The sequence below is a fragment of the Takifugu rubripes genome, chromosome 1 (genome assembly GCF_901000725.2).
Source record: "Takifugu rubripes chromosome 1, fTakRub1.2, whole genome shotgun sequence".
NCBI classification, from domain to species: Eukaryota; Metazoa; Chordata; class Actinopteri; order Tetraodontiformes; family Tetraodontidae; genus Takifugu; species Takifugu rubripes.
The window spans coordinates 13,068,925-13,090,922 of NC_042285.1; the positions used below are offsets into that span (position 1 = coordinate 13,068,925).

The following is a 21,998-nucleotide window of genomic DNA, read 5'->3' on the forward strand; positions in this document are numbered from 1 at the left end:
TAAGTGAGAGATGCCGTCGAAACGCAGGTTTTACAATCAATTTTTACAGGATGTGTTTGTTTCCCTCTAGTGGCAAAGAGACAGAATGGAACCACCAACTTGTCCCCCTCCCTCTCTGTCTGTCTCTGTCTCTGTCTCTGTCTCTGTCTCTGTCTGTCATCCCCTCTCCCCCTCTCTGTCTGTCTGTCTGTCTGTCTGTCTGTCTGTCCGTCCGTCCCTCTCTCCCTCTCTCTCTCCTGTCTGTCTGTCTGTCTGTCTGTCTGTCTGTCTGTCTGTCTGTCTGTCGCTCTGTCTGTCTGTCTGTCTGTCTGTCTGTCTGTCTGTCCCTCCCTCTCTCTCCCTCTCTCTCCCCCCTCTCTGTCTGTCTGTCTGTCTGTCCGTCCGTCCCTCTCTCCCTCTCTCTCTCCTTGTCTGTCTGTCTGTCTGTCTGTCTGTCTGTCTGTCTGTCTGTCTGTCTGTCTGTCTGTCTGTCTGTCTGTGTAACAAGCAGGAAGTAACTGCCATATAATGGAGACATGCTTCTATTTACTGTTATTGTGCACCATCCTGTTACCTTGTATTATTTGACAGTTATTGAAACATTTACCTACGTTTTTTAACCATTAGGATGAACCCACTATGTACTTTTTTTTAAATATGAGGAAGACAACAACACAGGGGCATTATTTGGGCAATGAGGTGTCTCATGTGTGATAATTGTTCAATGTCACATGACACCTGTGGCCACAAACAACCAAAAAGCTACCATTTCCTGGAGACTGTAAACACAGAGTCACAGCCATAAACACTTGACACACAAGACGGCGATACTGGCCGGCAATCAACCAGGATCAGCTGAACAAGGAAAAAGGATTTTATGATTTAATCTTGCGGTCCATCGATCCAAGAAATGGAGGACACACTTGGGAAACCGATACTGAACACAGATGTGTCATCATACACTAATATCGGTTATTGTAAATGTTATGGAACATTATGGCAACCTCTGCTGTCTAACAAGACATAACTGGTTCTCAAAAATATCCTGAAAAGAGAAATATATTGATTTAACTGAGGTAATGAGAGTACACAATAGCAGGATGTTGAGTCGCCACCCAAATCTGCCCGACGGGGCCGAAGACGTGTAAAGATGACCAAGTAATCTGAGGCTGTAGTTGGAGAGAGGGCCGTCCAGCCATCCCAACAGTAGTCAAATTCTTGACCCCTGTCCCCTCTCAGACTGTTGTTACCTACTGTAGCAGAGGAAACTGTCACCCACGTCTGGACTACAACCTTTTGGAGAGACGGGCCCCATCCTTCGAGACCAGGACTCAAACCTGTGCTTGTTGCGGTGAGAAAACAGACTGCAAGGGTGCAACTGGACCGGCGCCCATAGTTATGTCCCTCACTCCAAAATGAAGAAAAATACACTGATCCCTAACACTATTATTGATTATATAAAATGTTAGATGGAAGAAAGTTCAATGTGAAAGCAGCACTTTCAGTATTGTGTACGTGATGTGTGGATGTCATAATTAAAATAAATGATTTAAAATTCAACCCATCTATTGAGGAACAAAAAAACATCAAACAATAACTATTGGAAATGTATTTTTATTGTCATTGCATACTTGGCTTCGATCATGTCCTGACAGTCACTGAATATATCCGCCATCACCTCAGTTAAATAGAACAGAACAACAAGGAGTTTCAACATTAAAACAAACAAACAAAAAAAGACAAACTACCAACAACAAACTAAAATATCACAGACGGGCTAAAATTAAAGACAAATACATTCAATTATTTAAATAATATATATATATATTCTCATTTCACTCACAAAACTGAGCTAAGACTGACAAGCTTAAAACACTTTTTTATTCTTAATATCAATTGTGATGGATCACTTACACGTTCAGAGGTGGCGTGTGTGACATGATGAAGCTTTTACATTTTTAAAAGTAATTTTTTGTCTTCATTATTCAGACCTTTCACTATTATGGCATTGTTCGAGATTTGGGATTGCTGCTGGAAGAGGATTATCTGCTGTCATTCTTGTAGTACGGGTTCACGAAGCCTTGGTTAGGGGTGTATGAGCTGCTCACGGGGCGAATCTGAGAGTAGGGGTTGTTCTGAGGTCGACTCTGGCCATAGTCTTCATGGTGCCTCTAAAAGGAAAAGAGAGAATTCATTTGAGAAAATCCAAAAGTTCTGACCGTGCTGGATGGTTTGGCGCTCAGGCACACTCACCGAGTTCCTCCCATTGGTAATGAGGTTTTGCCGACTGTTGCTTGGGATCATCTCCAGGTTGGTACTGCTGTACGGGCTGTTGTGAACTGTGGCTCGTGGGATTCTCGGCATTCCAGCCACGGCCGGCACACCTTTACTGCCATTGATCGGTGGGGCCTTGGTGGACTGATGGCTCATTGAGGGTGTTCCAATGTCTGCAGTGCTGCTGGCCTTGCGGTGCTTCTTCGATCTGAAAGGATCAGAGATGTGTAGTGGCCTGTTACTTCGACCCCATACAAGTGTACAGTAAATTCCAACAACACTATAATGATGAATAGGCAGATGAGAAACTGACCTGACTGCTCCTGTTATCAGAAGAATGAGTGTGATGAGCAGAACCCCCCCCAGCACGGGACCCACGATTAGCAACACCAGCTCCCAGTCTGATAACAGGGAAATCCAGGAGAAGAGAGGTGAGTGTAACTGTCGTTATAGTGCACAGATTAAACACAAAGTCTTTAATGCTAAACCGCTACACTCCGTGCTACTGTTTTCCCCACCGACAGGCTGGATACTCACTTTCACCACAGTTAATTCCAGAATAACCCAACGGACAGCTGACAGAGAAGAAGATGAGAAGGTTTTTCAACAATCTTTGGACAACATGCGACGTTACAGATTGAAGTGACTTTTTTATGGGACTCACTCTATGCATTCGTTATCCATGAACTGTTTGCCACTTGGACAAGCTGCCAAAGGAGACAGAACAATGCATGTTACACAGACGCACGCACACACACACACACACACACTCACACTTACACGCACACATGGTTCTTACCAATGCACATTCTGTCATTCATGAAGTTTGTGGTAAAAAACCCATCCTGACAGCTGCATGTATAGTTTCCATCATCACCATCTTCACACGTTGTGGTCGTCACATCACAGGGAATTGAACTGCACAGACCAGCAGCTTTACAAGGAAACAGAAAGAATTAGCCATCCAGGTTTTAAGAGTTATCCTTCATTTTAAAAAAAAGCATCTTGAAATCACTTGAAACATGGGTAAACTACAGAACCTGACATTTGGAAACCAGTGAGTGAATTCTGGTGAAAAGACACTAAAGCACTAAATGATCCTGTATATCTCTACATACTGGCAGAGGATAGTATTATATAACGACAGGGGCAAAGATGAGTGTTTAATTAAGAAAAAGAAGACAGAAACATCCATGTGAGGCTGATCTCAAACAGTGTTGGGTAACAATAAAATAAAAAATATGGAGAGGACGCACATCAAATAAACTTACCTGTAAAATTTACATTTCTCAAAGTTGTGCATTTATTGCAGTTTTTTAACTGACTCAAAACGCCATCTTTGTTGATGTTGGCAGTCTGGTCAAAGATGATCTGCACAGATGCTATAGCAGCCCCCGCCTGACGACTTTGCTGACTACTCTGACTAAAAAGACAAACCGTCATAACATGTCATTGAAAATAAACGCTGGAAATGTAGCAAATGTGCATCCTGGAAAAGAGCAGTCGCTGCGACTTACCGGAATTCAAGTACTGTGGATGTAAGGTAGCCGTCATCTCCGGTGAAAGCTACTTCGATCTGGGTTTTTCAGATTACATGCGAACAGATTTGCGTGAGTTACACAAACGTCAGTGAATTTCACAAACAAATACTAGCGAATAATAGAGGTCACGAAAGAACAAAAAGAAAAAACTCACTTCTCGTGTAACATTTGCTGAGGTGCTTTTAAATAGTTCTGATGTCTTATTATTGAGCGCTTCATTGAAAGTTAAATTCTGAATTTCCAGTTCTCCGGGGAAAACTTTGGCTGCAATGGAAACAAAGGTCATCTTTTGATGGTTGAATATAGCGTGAGATGGTTGAATTGGCTGTTAAATTCTTCATTATTCCACGTTAGCTGACAAATAGTGCAGCCACTCACCTGCCTCACAACTATTGTTATTGTAGTAATCGCCGGGTAAACACAGACATACAAACTCTCTCCCCCCGCGGTTTTCACAGGTGGCTCCACGACCACAGGGTTGGGAGGAACAAGGATCTGGAATATGGAATAAGAAAATATTAGCAACCTGGACAGCATGCAGCGTTGGCCCAGAAAACACGGAACAACTCAAAACAAGATGAATTACTTGGAGGCGGAGTGGTAGTTGGGGTGGCGGGAGTTACAGTTGATGGGCTGGCGGGAGTTACAGTTGATGGACTGGCGGGAGTTACAGTTGATGGGCTGGCGGGAGTTACAGTTGATGGGCTGGCGGGAGTTACAGTTGATGGGCTGGTGGTAGTTACAGTTGATGGGCTGGCGGGAGTTACTGTTGATGGGCTGGCGGGAGTTACAGTTGATGGGCTGGCGGGAGTTACAGTTGATGGGCTGGCGGGAGTTACAGTTGATGGGCTGGCGGGAGTTACAGTTGATGGGCTGGCGGGAGTTACAGTTGATGTGCTGGTGGTAGTTACAGTTGATGTGCTGGTGGTAGTTACAGTTGATGGGCTGGCGGGAGTTACAGTTGATGGGCTGGCGGGAGTTACAGTTGATGGGCTGGCGGGAGTTACAGTTGATGGACTGGCGGGAGTTACAGTTGATGTGCTGGTGGTAGTTACAGTTGATGGGCTGGCGGGAGTTACAGTTGATGGACTGGCGGGAGTTACAGTTGATGGGCTGGCGGGAGTTACAGTTGATGGGCTGGCGGGAGTTACAGTTGATGGGCTGGCAGGAGTTACAGTTGATGGACTGGCGGGAGTTACAGTTGATGTGCTGGTGGTAGTTACAGTTGATGGACTGGCGGGAGTTACAGTTGATGTGCTGGTGGTAGTTACAGTTGATGGACTGGCGGGAGTTACAGTTGATGTGCTGGTGGTAGTTACAGTTGATGGACTGGCGGGAGTTACAGTTGATGGGCTGGCGGGAGTTACAGTTGATGGGCTGGCGGGAGTTACAGTTGATGGGCTGGCGGGAGTTACAGTTGATGGACTGGCGGGAGTTACAGTTGATGGACTGGCGGGAGTTACAGTTGATGGGCTGGCGGGAGTTACAGTTGATGGACTGGCGGGAGTTACAGTTGATGGACTGGCGGGAGTTACAGTTGATGGACTGGCGGGAGTTACAGTTGATGGGCTGGCGGGAGTTACAGTTGATGGACTGGCGGGAGTTACAGTTGATGTGCTGGTGGTAGTTACAGTTGATGGACTGGCGGGAGTTACAGTTGATGGACTGGCGGGAGTTACAGTTGATGGGCTGGCGGGAGTTACAGTTGATGGACTGGCGGGAGTTACAGTTGATGTGCTGGTGGTAGTTACAGTTGATGGACTGGCGGGAGTTACAGTTGATGGACTGGCGGGAGTTACAGTTGATGTGCTGGTGGTAGTTACAGTTGATGGGCTGGCGGGAGTTACAGTTGATGTGCTGGTGGTAGTTACAGTTGATGTGCTGGTGGGAGTTACAGTTGATGGGGGGATGGTAGTTTCAGTAGTTCCGCCTGTTGTTCCACAGGAAATGGAATTATTTCAGCATCATTAAAACAAATTCAAGCCATTCCAAATTACAAGTGTTAATTCTAAATAAAGAATAAACTTAAAATGTTTTATCATAGATGAGGAACTTGAACTGAGCCATCTTCTAATAAAATCCTCTTAATATTAGCATATGTAACATCTTCATGGTTTATTGGTATGGTTCATAATAGAACGTTGTAAACATTTCTTTAAGACAAATGGATTTTTTTCCTGGAAAAAAATAGGGTAGAATTTGATTTGAAAGCATTTAAAAGTCACCTACCAGAACAGGCAAAGAGAAGCAAAAGAGCCAGGAGAAATCTGAAGGCTTGAGCCATCGCAGAAACGTCCGGCGTAGTGAGGGAGTGAGCGTTTTGAGTGCCCTGGAACTTTTGATACAACAAGGGCTCGGGCGTCACAAGCCACACCTGCAAGGACTCCGTACGTGCTACAGCAGGTTCCCTGTCAGGCCATTGGTCAGTTTATCTGTTTATCATTAAGAAGTTTATCAATGATTCACAGAACTGAAGAACTTCAATTTCAAATCATAAAAGTTTCCCAGCATTCATTTCCTGCAATCATGACGTCAAGCTCAGGTTAAGGCTCTTCATCGGCTCCACCAGGCACATTAGATCAGGGCCATTTTCTCATGACTGATGTCGTGGTTCCTGGTTCTTGCTACAGCTGTTAATGTACAAGGCAGAAAAATAAGAATATTCATGTCAGCAATGATGTAGAAAACATGAAGCTGCGCCGGCTGCGTTGAAGAACAGAAAGTTAAAGAGCTGCATCCGTGTTCATATCAGACTTCATAGGTTACCAACAGATGATTAAACAAACACAGAGGGCAAAGATCGCAGTCCCTACAAGTCATTTTATGAATTTATGGCAGTCCAGTCATTCATCATTAAACCACAAACCAACTCCCATAAAGATGATTTCTTCACTGGCCTGGTTTAGACTGTGTCCACACCCACCCGCCATATCTCCATTGTGCTTCTGAACACACCTGAGAGACCTCTTACCACAACCTACCGGGTCACACCAACAAGTGCGGTGAAGGAAAATCTACTACCCATTGTAAAGGCCACAAGAGGAGGCGGCCAGAGAAAAGGTGAAGGTCAGGTCTTTCAGAACATCCAACGGCACCTCCAGCACACACTGAACCATTTACCCCCAATAAAAATATATTATCCCATATCAAGTGACTTTGACCCCGTTTCCTACGTCATGGAAATGAAAATGACCTGAGAAAAAAAAACAAATGGCCAGATTCTCCAATGCAACCCCCCCCCCCCCATCTCACAGCTGGTTTTCTATCACTGCATTGGTCAATCTATGGTTTGTAGGAGCTCATTTTCCATAGGTGGATTTTATGACGCTGTTGTCAACATAGATTCCGATGCAATAAGTGCCTCTCCTATCTGTTTGCTGAATAAAAGTCAAATGCGGAGTTGGGGTGGCGGGGGGATAAATACAGCCCAAAGAGGCAACATGGGACCCCCTTCCCGTGAAAAAAACATCAGACAATAACTATTGGAAATTTATTTTTATTGTCATTGCATACTTGGCTTCGATCATGTCCTGACAGTCACTGAATATATCCGCCATCACCTCAGTTAAATAGAACAGAACAACAAGGAGTTTCAACATTAAAACAAACAAACAAAAAAAACAAACTAAAATATCACAGACGGGCTAAAATTAAAGACAAATACATTCAATTATTTAAATTATATATATATATATATTCTCATCTCACTCACAAAACTGAGCTAAGACTAACAAGCTTAAAACACTTTTTTATTCTTAATATCAATTGTGATGGATCACTTACACGTTCCACCCTATAATTTGCAAAAAGGCAAAGTCAAATCTTTACAATCTCCCTTCTCCTTATCATTGATTATTAAGTGCAAAATGCTGTTCAGAGGTGGCGTGTGTGACATGATGAAGCTTTTACATTTTTAAAAGTAATTTTTTGTCTTCATTATTCAGACCTTTCACTATTATGGCATTGTTCGAGATTTGGGATTGCTGCTGGAAGAGGATTATCTGCTGTCATTCTTGTAGTACGGGTTCACGAAGCCTTGGTTAGGGGTGTATGAGCTGCTCACGGGGCGAATCTGAGTGTAGGGGTTGTTCTGAGGTCGACTCTGGCCATAGTCTTCATGGTGCCTCTAAAAGGAAAAGAGAGTTTTCATTTGAGAAAATCCAAAAGTTCTGACCGTGCTGGATGGTTTGGCGCTCAGGCACACTCACCGAGTTCCTCCCATTGGTAATGAGGTTTTGCCGACTGTTGCTTGGGGTCATCTCCAGGTTGGTACTGCTGTACGGGCTGTTGTGAGCTGTGGCTCGTGGGATACTCGGCATTCCAGCCACGGCCGGCACACCTTTACTGCCATTGATCAGTGGGGCCTTGGTGGACTGGTGGCTGATGAAGGGTGTTCCAATGTCTGCAGTGCTGCTGGCCTTGCGGTGCTTCTTCGATCTGAAAGGATCAGAGATGTGTAGTGGCCTGTTACTTCGACCCCATACAAGTGTACAGTAAATTCCAACAACACTATAATGATGAATAGGCAGATGAGAAACTGACCTGACTGCTCCTGTTATCAGAAGAATGAGTGTGATGAGCAGAACCCCCCCCAGCACGGGACCCACGATTAGCAACACCAGCTCCCAGTCTGATAACAGGGAAATCCAGGAGAAGAGAGGTGAGTGTAACTGTCGTTATAGTGCACAGATTAAACACAAAGTCTTTAATGCTAAACCGCTACACTCCGTGCTACTGTTTTCCCCACCGACAGGCTGGATACTCACTTTCACCACAGTTAAATCCAGAATAACCCAACGGACAGCTGACAGAGAAGAAGATGAGAAGGTTTTTCAACAATCTTTGGACAACATGCGACGTTACAGATTGAAGTGACTTTTTTATGGCACTCACTCTATGCATTCGTTATCCACGAACTGTTGGCCACTTGGACAAGCTGCCAAAGGAGACAGAACAATGCATGTTACACAGACGCACGCACACACACACACACACACACACACACACACACATGGTTCTTACCAGTGCACACGCTGTCAGTCAAGTTTGTGGCAATAAACCCATCCAGACAGCGGCATGTACGTGTTCCATCATCATCTTCACACCTTGAGGTCATCACATCACAGGGAATTGAACTGCACAGACCAGTAACTTTACAAGGAAACAGAAACAATTAGCCATCCAGGTTTTAAGAGTTATCCTTCATTTTAAAAAAAAGCATCTTGAAATCACTTGAAACATGGGTAAACTACAGAACCTGACATTTGGAAACCAGTGAGTGAATTCTGGTGAAAAGACACTAAAGCACTAAATGATCCTGTATATCTCTACATACTGGCAGAGGATAGTATTATATAACGACAGGGGCAAAGATGAGTGTTTAATTAAGAAAAAGAAGACAGAAACATCCATGTGAGGCTGATCTCAAACAGTGTTGGGTAACAATAAAATAAAAAATATGGAGAGGACACACATCAAATAAACTTACCTCTAAATGTTCCATTTCTCACAGTTGTGCAGTTATTGCAGTTGTTTAACTGACTCAAAACGCCATCTTTGTTGATGGTGGCAGTCCGGCCAAAGATGATCTGCACAGATGCTATAGCCACCGCCTGACGACTTTGCTGACTTCTCGGACTAAAAAGACAAACCGTCATAACATGTCATTGAAAATAAACGCTGGAAATGTAGCAAATGTGCATCCTGGAAAAGAGCAGTCGCTGCGACTTACCGGAATTCAAGTACTGTGGATGTAAGGTAGGCGTCATCTCCGGTGAAAGCTACTTCGATCTGGGTTTTTCAGATTACATGCGAACAGATTTGCGTGAGTTACACAAACGTCAGTGAATTTCACAAACAAATACTAGCGAATAATAGAGGTCACGAAAGAACAAAAAGAAAAAACTCACTTCTCGTGTAACATTTGCTGAGGTGCTTTTAAATAGTTCTGATGTCTTATTATTGAGCGCTTCATTGAAAGGTAAATTCTGAATTTCCAGTTCTCCGGGGAAAACTTTGGCTGCAATGGAAACAAAGGTCATCTTTTGATGGTTGAATATAGCGTGAGATGGTTGAATTGGCTGTTAAATTCTTCATTATTCCACGTTAGCTGACAAATAGTGCAGCCACTCACCTGCCTCACAACTATTGGTATTGTTATTGTAGTAATCGCCGGGTAAACACAGACATACAAAGTCTTCCCCCCGGTTTTCACAGGTGGCTCCACGACCACAGGGTTGGGAGAAACAAGCATCTGGAATATGGAATAAGAAAATATTAGCAACCTGGACAGCATGCAGCGTTGGCCCAGAAAACACGGAACAACTCAAAACAAGATGAATTACTTGGAGGCGGAGTGGTTTGTTGTGGAGTAGTTACTACAGGCCCAGTAGTTGGGGTGGCTGAACACAGATGTGTCATCATACACTAACATCGGTTATTGTAAATGTTATGGAACATTATGGCAACCTCTGCTGTCTCCCAAGACATAACTGGTTCTCAAAAATATCCTGAAAAGAGAAATATATTGATTTAACTGAGGTAATGAGAGTACACAATAGCAGGATGTTGAGTTGCCACCCAAATCTGCCCGACGGGGCCGAAGACATGTAAAGATGACCAAGTAATCTGAGGCTGTAGTTGGAGAGAGGGCCGTCCAGCCATCCCAACAGTATCAATATCAATATCTGAGAGACTAAGAACTGAGGGAGTAAAACAGTAAAAGTGTCAAGTAAAATAAGGATAAGACATAAAGAAGCATGAAGACATAAAATAAATTGAAAATAATCAGAAAATCAATTAAAGGCCTGATTAAAAAGGTGTGTCTTGAGCCTCTTTTTAAAAATCTCAACAGTCTCTGCGGCCCTGAGGTTCTCTGGCTGTTCCACAGTCGGGGACCAGAATAACTGAAGGCCGCTTCCCCGTGCGTTTTAGAGCTTACATGTGGGATGGTTAAAAGGCCGGTGCCAGAGGACCTCAGAGTCCGCGAGGGTTGATAGAATAAAAGCATGTCTGATAAATAAGTCGGGCCAAGACCATTAAGACATTTAAAAACTAACAAAAGAACCTTAAAATCGATCCTGAAACGCACAGGTAGCCAATGCAGCGATTCTAAAACCGGTGTGATGTGCTCCCGCCCTCTGGTCCTCGTCAGCACCCGTGCAGCTGAGTTTTGTAATAATTGTAGGTTGGTGATGCTCTTTTTTGGGAGACCAGAGAGCAGGGCATTACAATAATCTAAACGACAAGAGATAAAAGCGTGCATCAGCACCTCCGTGCTGGCCTGAGAGAGAAACGGGCGGACTCTGGCTATATTCTTCAGGTGGTAAAAACCCACCTTTGTTATGTTTTTGATGTGTGGGATAAAACTAAGCTCAGAGTCAAAGATCACACCCAGATTTTTTACAGATTGAGATGGTTTAAAATCCTTTAATTTTGGAAAAAGTTTCTCTCTCTGACCTTCAGGACCAATAACTAAGACCTCTGTTTTGTCCTGGTTGAGCTGTAGGAAGTTTTCTGCCATCCATGACTGGATATCTAGAATACAGTTAAAAAGGGCATCAACTGGCCCTGTGTCACCAGGAGCCACGGCGATGTACAGTTGCGTATCGTCAGCATAGCTGTGGAAGCTGATGCCGTGGCTCCTGATGACGTCCCCAAGAGGAAGCATGTAAAGATTAAAAAGGGTTGGACCTAAGCTTCGATCAGTAAGGTAGGAGGTGAACCAGTTAAGAACAGTACCAGAGAGGCCGACCAGGTTCTTCAGTCTATTCAATAAAATATGGTGGTCTACTGTATCAAAAGCGGCGGTCAGATCCAGTAGAACCAACACCGTGAGCTTTTTGTTGTCTAGGTTACACCTGATGTCATTTAAAATCTTTAAAAGGGCTGTCTCTGTACTGTGGTTCATCCTAAAACCAGACTGATGCCTCTCTAAAATATCATTTGAGTTTAAAAAATCATTTACTTGGTTAAAAACAAGTTTTTCTAAAATTTTACTTAAAAATGGTAGGTTGGATACAGGCCGATAGTTATTTAAAACGCTGGGGTCTAGATTGCTCTTCTTCAGAAGGGGCTTCACCACCGCCGTTTTAAAGGAGGTGGGGAAGACACCCGTCTGAAGAGAGCAATTCACCATATATAAGAGATGTTCCTCAAAGAATCCATAAAATGTTTTGAAAAACGGTGTGGGAATTGGGTCTAAAAGGCAGGTTGTGGGCCTAACTTGGGAGAAAACTCGACCAAGTGTCCTCGCATCAACCAGGACAAAACTCTCCAGTGTCTCCTCAGGTGAGAGCAATGATCCAGGAGTGTTGTTGATTAAAATTTGCTGTGATAAAAGACTGGATCTAATATTATCGATTTTACTCCTGAAGTGGTCTGCAAAGGCCTCGCAGAGGGTGTCAGTCGTTGTTGTGGGACACCTGTTAAAATTACCATTGGTTAAAAGCTCAATTGTGTGGAATAGAAATTTGGGGTTGTTTTTATTGCTGGAGATTAGTTTTTTGAAATGAGAGGTTCTTGCCTGCTTGATTGTGTTATTGTAGGTTTTGAGGTGTTGATAAAATATTTCTTTATGAATGGTTAGCTTGGATTTCCTCCACCTCCTCTCAGCACTCCTGCAGGTTCTTTTCAGTTTTCTAGTTTCTTCATTTCTCCACGGTGGTGCACGTTTTGTTCTTACAGTTTTTGTGACAAGTGGAGCCACAGAGTCCAGCGTTGACTTTAATTTATTGTTAAAAGTGTCAACAATAAAATCACACGGTGCTGGTAAAATTTCTGCAGGAGTGCTCTGTAAAATCTGGATAACATTTGCAGCCACTTCAGGAGTCAGGTAGCGTCTCCTCACCGTTCTCACAGGGGCCCCCCGCTGGTTAAAACTGGTGATGTTAAAAAAGACACAAAAGTGGTCAGACACGGCCAGATCCACAACAGAGGACCCACCCACGGACAGGCCGTAGGTTATGACCAGGTCCAGGGGACCCACTCACGGCCAGGCCATAGGTTATGACCAGGTCCAGGGGACCCACTCACGGCCAGGCCATAGGTTATGACCAGGTCCAGGGGACCCACTCACGGCCAGGCCATAGGTTATGACCAGGTCCAGGGTGCGCCCTCTGTTGTGGGTCGGCTGTGTGACATGTTGTTTAAAATCCAGACTGTGAAGGAGGTTTAAAAATTCTCTGGACACTAGGTCCGAGGCGTTGTTGAGGTGTAGATTAAAATCACCAGTTATTAAAATCCTGTTGTATTTAGCATAAATGATTGATAAAAATTCCAAGAATTGGCTGATAAAAGAGGTGGAGTATTGGGGTGGTCTGTAAACTGTTATGCTTAAAATAGGAGGGCTGCTAAAAACAAACGCATGATGCTCAAATGACGGAAACGTATTAAAAGAGACCTCGCGTGAAGACATTTCGGTCCTTGTTATCGAAGCGGTTCCACCTCCTTTCCTGCCCCCCCTTGTAGAAAATAAAAAGTTAAAATCTGGGGGGCAAGCCTCCGTGAGGACAGCAGGTGCATCAGTGCCAAGCCATGTCTCGGTAAGGAGAATACCATCAAGGTTTCTGTCTAAAATTAAATCGTTTATTATAAAAGATTTGTTTAAAAGAGAGCGCACGTTCAGCACGGCCATCTTTATGTCCGCGCCGGACGTGCGCTCATCGTGTCTTTTTATAGGAACAATAAAAGGACTGTCACGTCTGGGAACAGTCCTGGGATTCTGTCTGTATGAAGTGATGGTGTCAATGGAGTGAGTGATCTGTGATGTTGATGGCAGACATGGGAGTAGTGGTGGAGGGGCATGTATGGTGGGGCGTGGGGGGGGTGAGCGTAGATGTGAGTGTGAGTGGGGGGCAGAGTGTTGGTGTGCATGTGTTTTAACCAATAGTCAGGAGGTGGATGTTGCGCAGGAACGGACAGTTAAGTCAATGTTCAAAGATAGAAGCCGGGACCCCTCATGGTTTGGGTGGAGGCCGTCCCGTTTAAAAAGATGGGGTCTATTTAAAAAGGCAGCAAAATTGTCAACGAAGGGGCTACTGTTGCCCAAGCAGCACCCCTTCAGCCACAGGTGCAGCTGGTGAAGGCGGCTGGTGATGACGTCACCGTAGCGAGGTGCCGTGTCCAGCAGACGGTCCACCAGGGAGATGAAGTCCTGCTTCAGAACCTCCGACTGCTGAAATTTGAGGTCATTGATGCCGGCTTCCAGAACCAGCGTGGAGGCCGAGGGGTGCTGTGCACTCAGCTGCAGGGCCGAGGATGTAACCTCCGCAACACGGGCACCGGGGTGACAGAAGGTCCGGCCATCGTGCACCGCCACATGTCTGACCATTGAGGTCCCGACCACCAGCACCGCGGGGGTGCGCTGCACCTGAGTGGCCGCCTCTGACCGTCTGGAGGTGCGGCGGTGGCGGCGAGGAGCCTGGGGATGGTGGCACCGGGTCGTGGTTGCTCCTGACCAGGATGGTAGCGGAGGGCCAGGTCGAGCGAGCTGACTCTGGTTCCTCGTCTGGTGAGAGCCAGCTGGACGGACAGGACCAGGAGGCGAGCTGGAACAAGCGCCCACGGGAGGGAAGTCCTGCAGGCTTAGGATATCGTACCTGTTATCCAGTGGCAGATACAGGGGCGGAGGAGGGGGAGACGGACGGGCCCTAGCGCCCCTGGCCACCACCGACCAGGGTTCCTTTGGTTTGAGCGGTGTTGAGCTCACGAGGGCTCCTGCTCCGTCCCTGGCGATGAAACCCTGCGACTCCGTGGGGCGGAGGAAGGAGGTGGAATGAGCCGCTCCTTTGGGCATGGCTCCCTGGCGGTGCCGGCGGGACTCCGCCGGTGCTGTAGCTGGAATTTCAGCGTTGATGGACCCGGTCCATGGCAGGGTGGTGTCATTCGTGGCCGTCGTGCTCCGGTCACCAGCGCCGGATGCCTTCAAGAGGGCGATATGTTTCGCCTGGGAGATGGCAACAGTGGAGAGGTCCAGTAGGTCGACCCGCAGACCCTGTCCCTCGGACCTCAAACGGGCGATATGTTTCTCCTGGGTCGAGGCGACAGCAGATGACTCGAGTATGAATGTGTCCCTCTCCTTGAGTTCGGACTGGAGCCCGGAGATGCTCTCCCTCAGTTTGGAGAACGTGGGGAGGCAGGACTCACACACCGCCATCATGCCCGCAGCCTGAGCCGGGGGACAGCCACACTAGGCACCGTGCCAGCACACGGAGGTGAGTCCAGGTTAGCACCGTGGCTAAAAACAAGCCGGCGCTAGCAGCGGGCAGGTGACTCCGCGAGATCGATCAAACTTAAACATTTTTAAGATCCTCCGCACCGATGTCTGCTCTTCAAAGTGTCTGTGTTCCGTGTAAAATGGTAACTCACGGTCTAATGTTCTCTGATGTTCCTCCTGTCGGACGCGATGTTAGCAATCCGTCCGGTTCAGTCCAAACAATCAATGACAAAGTCCAATAAAAAGACGACTTTCATCCAACAGTCCGTCCTAATTCATATCGCAGGAAATCCTCTTCAATAAAGAACCAGCGTTTCCGCAGCTGCGTTCTTTAATCTTTGGATTTTGTACAGTAGTCAAATTCTTGACCCCTGTCCCCTCTCAGACTGTTGTTACCTACTGTAGCAGAGGAAACTGTCACCCACGTCTGGACTACAAGCTTTTGGAGAGACGGGCCCCATCCTTCGAGACCAGGACTCAAACCTGTGCTTGTAGCGGTGAGAAAACAGACTGCAAGGGTGCAACTGGACCGGCGCCCATAGTTATGTCCCTCACTCCAAAATGAAGAAAAATACACTGATCCCTAACACTATTGATTATATAAAATGTTAGATGGAAGAAAGTTCAATGTGAAAGCAGCACTTTCAGTATTGTGTACTTGATGTGTGGATGTCATAATTAAAATAAATGATTTAAAATTCAACCCATCTATTGAGGAACAAAAAAACATCAAACAATAACTATTGGAAATGTATTTTTATTGTCATTGCATACTTGGCTTCGATCATGTCCTGACAGTCACTGAATATATCCGCCATCACCTCAGTTAAATAGAACAGAACAACAAGGAGTTTCAACATTAAAACAAACAAACAAACAAAAAAAAACTACCAACAACAAACTAAAATATCACAGACAGGCTAAAATTAAAGACAAATACATTCAATTATTTAAATAATATATATATATTCTCATTTCACTCACAAAACTGAGCTAAGACTAACAAGCTTAAAACACTTTTTTATTCTTAATATCAATTGTGATGGATCCTTACACGTTCCACCCTATAATTTGCAAAAAGGCAAAGTCAAATCTTTACAATCTCCCTTCTCCTTATCATTGATTATTAAGTGCAAAATGCTGTTCAGAGGTGGCGTGTGTGACATGATGAAGCCTTTACATTTTTAAAAGTAATTTTTTGTCTTCATTATTCAGACCTTTCACTATTATGGCATTGTTCTGGAAGGACTGGGATTGCTGCTGGAAGAGGATTATCTGCTGTCATTCTTGTAGTACGGGTTCACGATGCCTTGGTTAGGGGTGTATGAGCTGCTCACGGGGCGAATCTGAGTGTAGGGGTTGTTCTGAGGTCGACTCTGGCCATAGTCTTCATGGTGCCTCTAAAAGGAAAAGAGAGTTTTCATTTGAGAAAATCCAAAAGTTCTGACCGTGCTGGATGGTTTGGCGCTCAGGCACACTCACCGAGTTCCTCCCATTGGTAATGAGGTTTTGCCGACTGTTGCTTGGGGTCATCTCCAGGTTGGTACTGCTGTACGGGCTGTTGTGAGCTGTGGCTCGTGGGATACTCGGCATTCCAGCCACGGCCGGCACACCTTTACTGCCATTGATCAGTGGGGCCTTGGTGGACTGGTGGCTGATGAAGGGTGTTCCAATGTCTGCAGTGCTGCTGGCCTTGCGGTGCTTCTTCGATCTGAAAGGATCAGAGATGTGTAGTGGCCTGTTACTTCGACCCCATACAAGTGTACAGTAAATTCCAACAACACTATAATGATGAATAGGCAGATGAGAAACTGACCTGACTGCTACTGTTATCAGAAGAATGAGTGTGATGAGCAGAAGCCCCCCCAGCACGGGACCCACGATTAGCAACACCAGCTCCCAGTCTGATAACAGGGAAATCCAGGAGAAGAGAGGTGAGTGTAACTGTCGTTATAGTGCACAGATTAAACACAAAGTCTTTAATGCTAAACCGCTACACTCCGTGCTACTGTTTTCCCCACCGACAGGCTGGATACTCACTTTCACCACAGTTAAATCCAGAATAACCCAACGGACAGCTGACAGAGAAGAAGATGAGAAGGTTTTTCAACAATCTTTGGACAACATGCGACGTTACAGATTGAAGTGACTTTTTTATGGCACTCACTCTATGCATTCGTTATCCACGAACTGTTGGCCACTTGGACAAGCTGCCAAAGGAGACAGAACAATGCATGTTACACAGACACACACACACACACACACACACACACACACACACACTCACACTTACACGCACACATGGTTCTTACCAATGCACATTCTGTCATTCATGAAGTTTGTGGTAAAAAACCCATCCTGACAGCTGCATGTATAGTTTCCATCATCACCATCTTCACACCTTGCGGTCGTCAGATCACAGGGAATTGCACTGCACAGACCAGTAACTTTACAAGGAAACAGAAACAATTAGCCATCCAGGTTTTAAGAGTTATCCTTCATTTAAAAAAAAAAGCATCTTGAAATCACTTGAAACATGGGTAAACTACAGAACCTGACATTTGGAAACCAGTGAGTGAATTCTGGTGAAAAGACACTAAAGCACTAAATGATCCTGTATATCTCTACATACTGGCAGAGGATAGTATTATATAACGACAGGGGCAAAGATGAGTGTTTAATTAAGAAAAAGAAGACAGAAACATCCATGTGAGGCTGATCTCAAACAGTGTTGGGTAACAATAAAATAAAAAATATGGAGAGGACGCACATCAAATAAACTTACCTCTAAATGTTCCATTTCTCACAGTTGTGCATTTATTGCAGTTTTTTAACTGACTCAAAACGCCATCTTTGTTGATGGTGGCAGTCCGGCCAAAGATGATCTGCACAGATGCTATAGCCACCGCCTGACGACTTTGCTGACTTCTCGGACTAAAAAGACAAACCGTCATAACATGTCATTGAAAATAAACGCTGGAAATGTAGCAAATGTGCATCCTGGAAAAGAGCAGTCGCTGCGACTTACAGGAATTCAAGTACTATGGATGTAAGGTAGGCGTCATTTTCGGTGAAAACTCCTTCGATCTGGGTTTTTCAGATTACATGCGAACAGATTTGCGTGAGTTACACAAACGTCAGTGAATTTCACAAACAAATACTAGCGAATAATAGAGGTCACGAAAGAACAAAAAGAAAAAACTCACGTCTCGTGAAACATTTTCTGAGGTGTTTTTAAATAGTTCTGATGTCTTATCAGTCAGCAATTCATTGAAAGTTAAATTCTGAATTTCCAGTTCTCCGGGGAAAACTTTGGCTGCAATGGAAACAAAGGTCATCTTTTGATGGTTGAATATAGCGTGAGATGGTTGAATTGGCTGTTAAATTCTTCATTATTCCACGTTAGCTGACAAATAGTGCAGCCACTCACCTGCCGCACAACTATTGGTATTGTTATTGTAGAAATCGCCGGGTAAACACAGACATACAAAGTCTTCCCCCCTACGGTTTTCACAGGTGGCTCCACGACCACAGGGTTGGGAGGAACAAGGATCTGGAATATGGAATAAGAAAATATTAGCAACCTGGACAGCATGCAGCGTTGGCCCAGAAAACACGGAACAACTCAAAACAAGATGAATTACTTGGAGGCGGAGTGGTTTGTTGTGGAGTAGTTGGGGTGGCGGGGGATCCAGTTGATGGACTGGTGGTGTTCCCAGGTGACAGGCTGGTGGGAGTTCCGGCTGATGGACTGGTGGGAGTTCCGGCTGATGGACTGGTTGGAGTTCCGGCTGATGGACTGGTGGGAGTTCCGGCTGATGGACTGGTGGGAGTTCCGGCTGATGGACTGGTGGGAGTTCCGGCTGATGGACTGGTTGGAGTTCCGGCTGATGGACTGGTGGGAGTTCCGGCTGATGGACTGGTGGGAGTTCCGGCTGATGGACTGGTTGGAGTTCCGGCTGATGGACTGGTGGGAGTTCCGGCTGATGGACTGGTTGGAGTTCCGGCTGATGGACTGGTTGGAGTTCCGGCTGATGGACTGGTGGGAGTTCCGGCTGATGGACTGGTGGGAGTTCCGGCTGATGGACTGGTTGGAGTTCCGGCTGATGGACTGGTTGGAGTTCCGGCTGATGGACTGGTGGGAGTTCCGGCTGATGGACTGGTTGGAGTTCCGGCTGATGGACTGGTTGGAGTTCCGGCTGATGGACTGGTTGGAGTTCCGGCTGATGGACTGGTTGGAGTTCCGGCTGATGGACTGGTTGGAGTTCCGGCTGATGGACTGGTTGGAGTTCCGGCTGATGGACTGGTGGCAGTTACAGCTGTTGTTCCACAGGAAATGGAATTATTTCAGCATCATTAAAACAAATTCAAGCCATTCCAAATTACAAGTGTTAATTCTAAATAAAGAATAAAATAAAAAAATTATCATAGATGAGGAAGTTGAACTGAGCCATCTGCTAATAAAATCCTCTTAATATTAGCATATGTAACATCTTCATGGTTTATTGGTATGGTTCATAATAGAACGTTGTAAACATTTCTTTAAGACAAATGGATTTTTTTCCTGGGAAAAAAATAGGGTAGAATTTGATTTGAAAGCATTTAAAAGTCACCTACCAGAACAGGCAAAGAGAAGCAAAAGAGCCAGGAGAAATCTGAAGGCTTGAGCCATCGCAGAAACGTCCGGCGTAGTGAGGGAGTGAGCGTTTTGAGTGCCCTGGAACTTTTGATACAACAAGGGCTCGGGCGTCACAAGCCACACCTGCAAAGACTCCGTACGTGCTACAGCAGGTTCCCTGCCCAAAAAGTCAGGCCATTGGTCAGTTTATCTGTTTATCATTAAGAAGTTTATCAATGATTCACAGAACTGAAGAACTTCAATTTCAAATCATAAAAGTTTCCCAGCATTCATTTCCTGCAATCATGACGTCAAGCTCAGGTTAAGGCTCTTCATCGGCTCCACCAGGCACATTAGATCAGGGCCATTTTCTAATGACTGATGTCGTGGTTCCTGGTTCTTGCTACAGCTGTTAATGTACAAGGCAGAAAAATAAGAATATTCATGTCAGCAATGATGTAGAAAACATGAAGCTGCGCCGGCTGTGTTGAAGAACAGAAAGTTAAAGAGCTGCATCCGTGTTCATATCAGACTTCATAGGTTACCAACAGATGATTAAACAAACACAGAGGGCAAAGATCGCAGTCCCTACAAGTCATTTTATGAATTTATGGCAGTCCAGTCATTCATCATTAAACCACAAACCAACCCCCATAAAGATGATTTCTTCACTGGCCTGGTTCAGACTGTGTCCACACCCACCCGCCATATCTCCACTGTGCTTCTGAACACACCTGAGAGACCTCTTACCACAACCTACCGGGTCACACCAACAAGTGCGGTGAAGGAAAATCTACTATCCATTGTAAAGGCCACAAGAGGAGGCGGCCAGAGAAAGGTGAAGGTCAGGTCTTTCAGAACATCCAACGGCACCTCCAGCACACACTGAACCATTTACCCCCAATAAAAAGATATGATCCCATATCAAGTGACTTTGACCCTGTTTCCTACGTCATGGAAATGAAAATGACCTGAGAGAAAAAAACAAAGGGCCAGATTCTTCAATGCAACCCCCCCCCCCCCCCCCCCCTCCCCATCTCACAGCTGGTTTTCTATCACTGCATTGGTCAATCTATGGTTTGTAGGAGCTCATTTTCCATAGATGGATTTTATGACGCTGTTGTCAACATAGATTCCGATGCAATAAGTGCCTCTCCTATCTGTTTGCTGAATAAAAGTCAATTCTTCCCTTGACCCCGCCCAGGTGATCCGGCATTGCTGGATCCTGGCAATGACGACAGAGGGTGGAGTGTGTGTGTGTGTGTGGGGGGGGGGGGGGGGGGGGGGACAGTGGAAAATTCAAAGCAGGTCAAAAAAAAAAAGGACAGATTGAAGATGCTGGTATTTTACAAAATTCACCCGTGTCATTTATATCTGCCGCTACAGGTGCGAAAAGCCCTCGCATTTGAGTTAAAAGCACTAAATAACTTGTCTTAAAAGCAAAACCACAACTTCAAATGTAAGGGCAAAAGATATTAGGAAAGGACATCGACCTGGGGTCTTTTTAGCTTGCGTCTGGGAGCAGTCTTTATTTACCAGGGCCATCCTACCTTCTTACCTTAGTCACGCTGACGCCTGAATTTTTACACTTATCACTGTTTACCTGATGTCTTTGTTAGCATTTCACCACCTGTGCACTCATTTGTTTACTTTGTTAGATCTTTCTATCGATCCATCCATCTTGTACCAGCTTTCCCCTTGTGGGGTCACCTCACCCATTATCCATGATAAGACTTTATTTTGATACTAGAAAAATAAACCGTTTTTTTTAGGATGTGTAAATGATGACTGACGTGAGCTTGTTTGTGGTGCGTAGTGCTATTTCACTGTGTTTATAACAGTTTTATCTTTGGGGGTGGGGGACATCTGTCCCTCTGTGAAGACACACACATGTGCATTGTGTAGAAAGTTGACGCAAACCACTGACGTTTTGCTGCATCATACTTATATTTGGCAGTTTAACTCTGAGACATCCTGATATCTGGGCCACTGAAACAAGGCTCAAACCTGTTAGCGGATTTCTTAACCGACGTCCAGAAAGTCAATTAAACCGGCCACGTTCTAAAGTCTGGATTGATAAAACTGGTTACCAGTGAGATCTATTTTTAGATGGACATGTTTACCACTTCTTATCAGGTCATGACATGACTTTGAGATTATTTCAAAAAGAGTTTTTTATGTGGCCAATATATTTAACATCTCAAGTAATAAAGATATTATGAAATCTTAAGACAGTGGCTTTTATTTCTTTTCCGACAACCACACCCAGAACCTTTGGGTTCTGTAAAAGTCAGGTATGACCTAAATGTGTCCACTCCCACCAAAGTTCACACAGCACATCATACATTAGAGGTTTATAGTTAAGAAGATG

The 21,998-nt window shown here is 45.0% G+C and overlaps 1 protein-coding gene and 1 long non-coding RNA gene across 4 annotated transcripts; one reads left to right on the forward strand and one right to left on the reverse strand.

Annotated features, from left to right (window-relative positions):
- Positions 1 to 1,358: 1,358 nt before the first annotated feature.
- muc13b (mucin 13b, cell surface associated) lies at positions 1,359 to 19,953 on the reverse strand. Of its 3 annotated transcripts, XR_003888817.1 has the most exons (13): positions 19,627 to 19,953; positions 18,654 to 19,328; positions 18,440 to 18,562; positions 9,704 to 9,813; positions 9,526 to 9,584; positions 9,283 to 9,431; positions 8,817 to 8,945; positions 8,688 to 8,730; positions 8,561 to 8,598; positions 8,337 to 8,424; positions 8,003 to 8,231; positions 7,574 to 7,920; positions 1,359 to 1,888 (listed from the first exon to the last, which is right to left on the reverse strand). XR_003888817.1 is itself a non-coding variant. In XM_029837953.1 (12 exons), exons 1-12 carry the CDS (start codon positions 19,679 to 19,681, stop codon positions 7,792 to 7,794), a joined length of 1,827 nt encoding a protein of 608 aa, XP_029693813.1. In that variant the 5' UTR covers positions 19,682 to 19,953; the 3' UTR covers positions 7,279 to 7,791. The 3 variants fall into 3 exon arrangements, 2 of the variants coding, with proteins under 2 accessions (XP_029693813.1, XP_029693807.1); XM_029837953.1 differs by lacking the exon at positions 1,359 to 1,888 and having other exon boundaries at positions 7,279 to 7,920; XM_029837947.1 differs by lacking the exons at positions 1,359 to 1,888; positions 7,574 to 7,920; positions 8,003 to 8,231; ... (5 more) ...; positions 9,526 to 9,584; positions 9,704 to 9,813 and adding exons at positions 15,754 to 16,409; positions 16,492 to 16,720; positions 16,826 to 16,913; ... (4 more) ...; positions 18,038 to 18,096; positions 18,216 to 18,325 and having other exon boundaries at positions 19,627 to 19,932.
- Positions 14,752 to 15,904, forward strand: LOC115250325 (uncharacterized). The gene is made up of 2 exons (XR_003888905.1): positions 14,752 to 15,007; positions 15,395 to 15,904. It is a non-coding gene; the product is annotated as an uncharacterized lncRNA (long non-coding RNA).
- Positions 19,954 to 21,998: the final 2,045 nt, after the last annotated feature.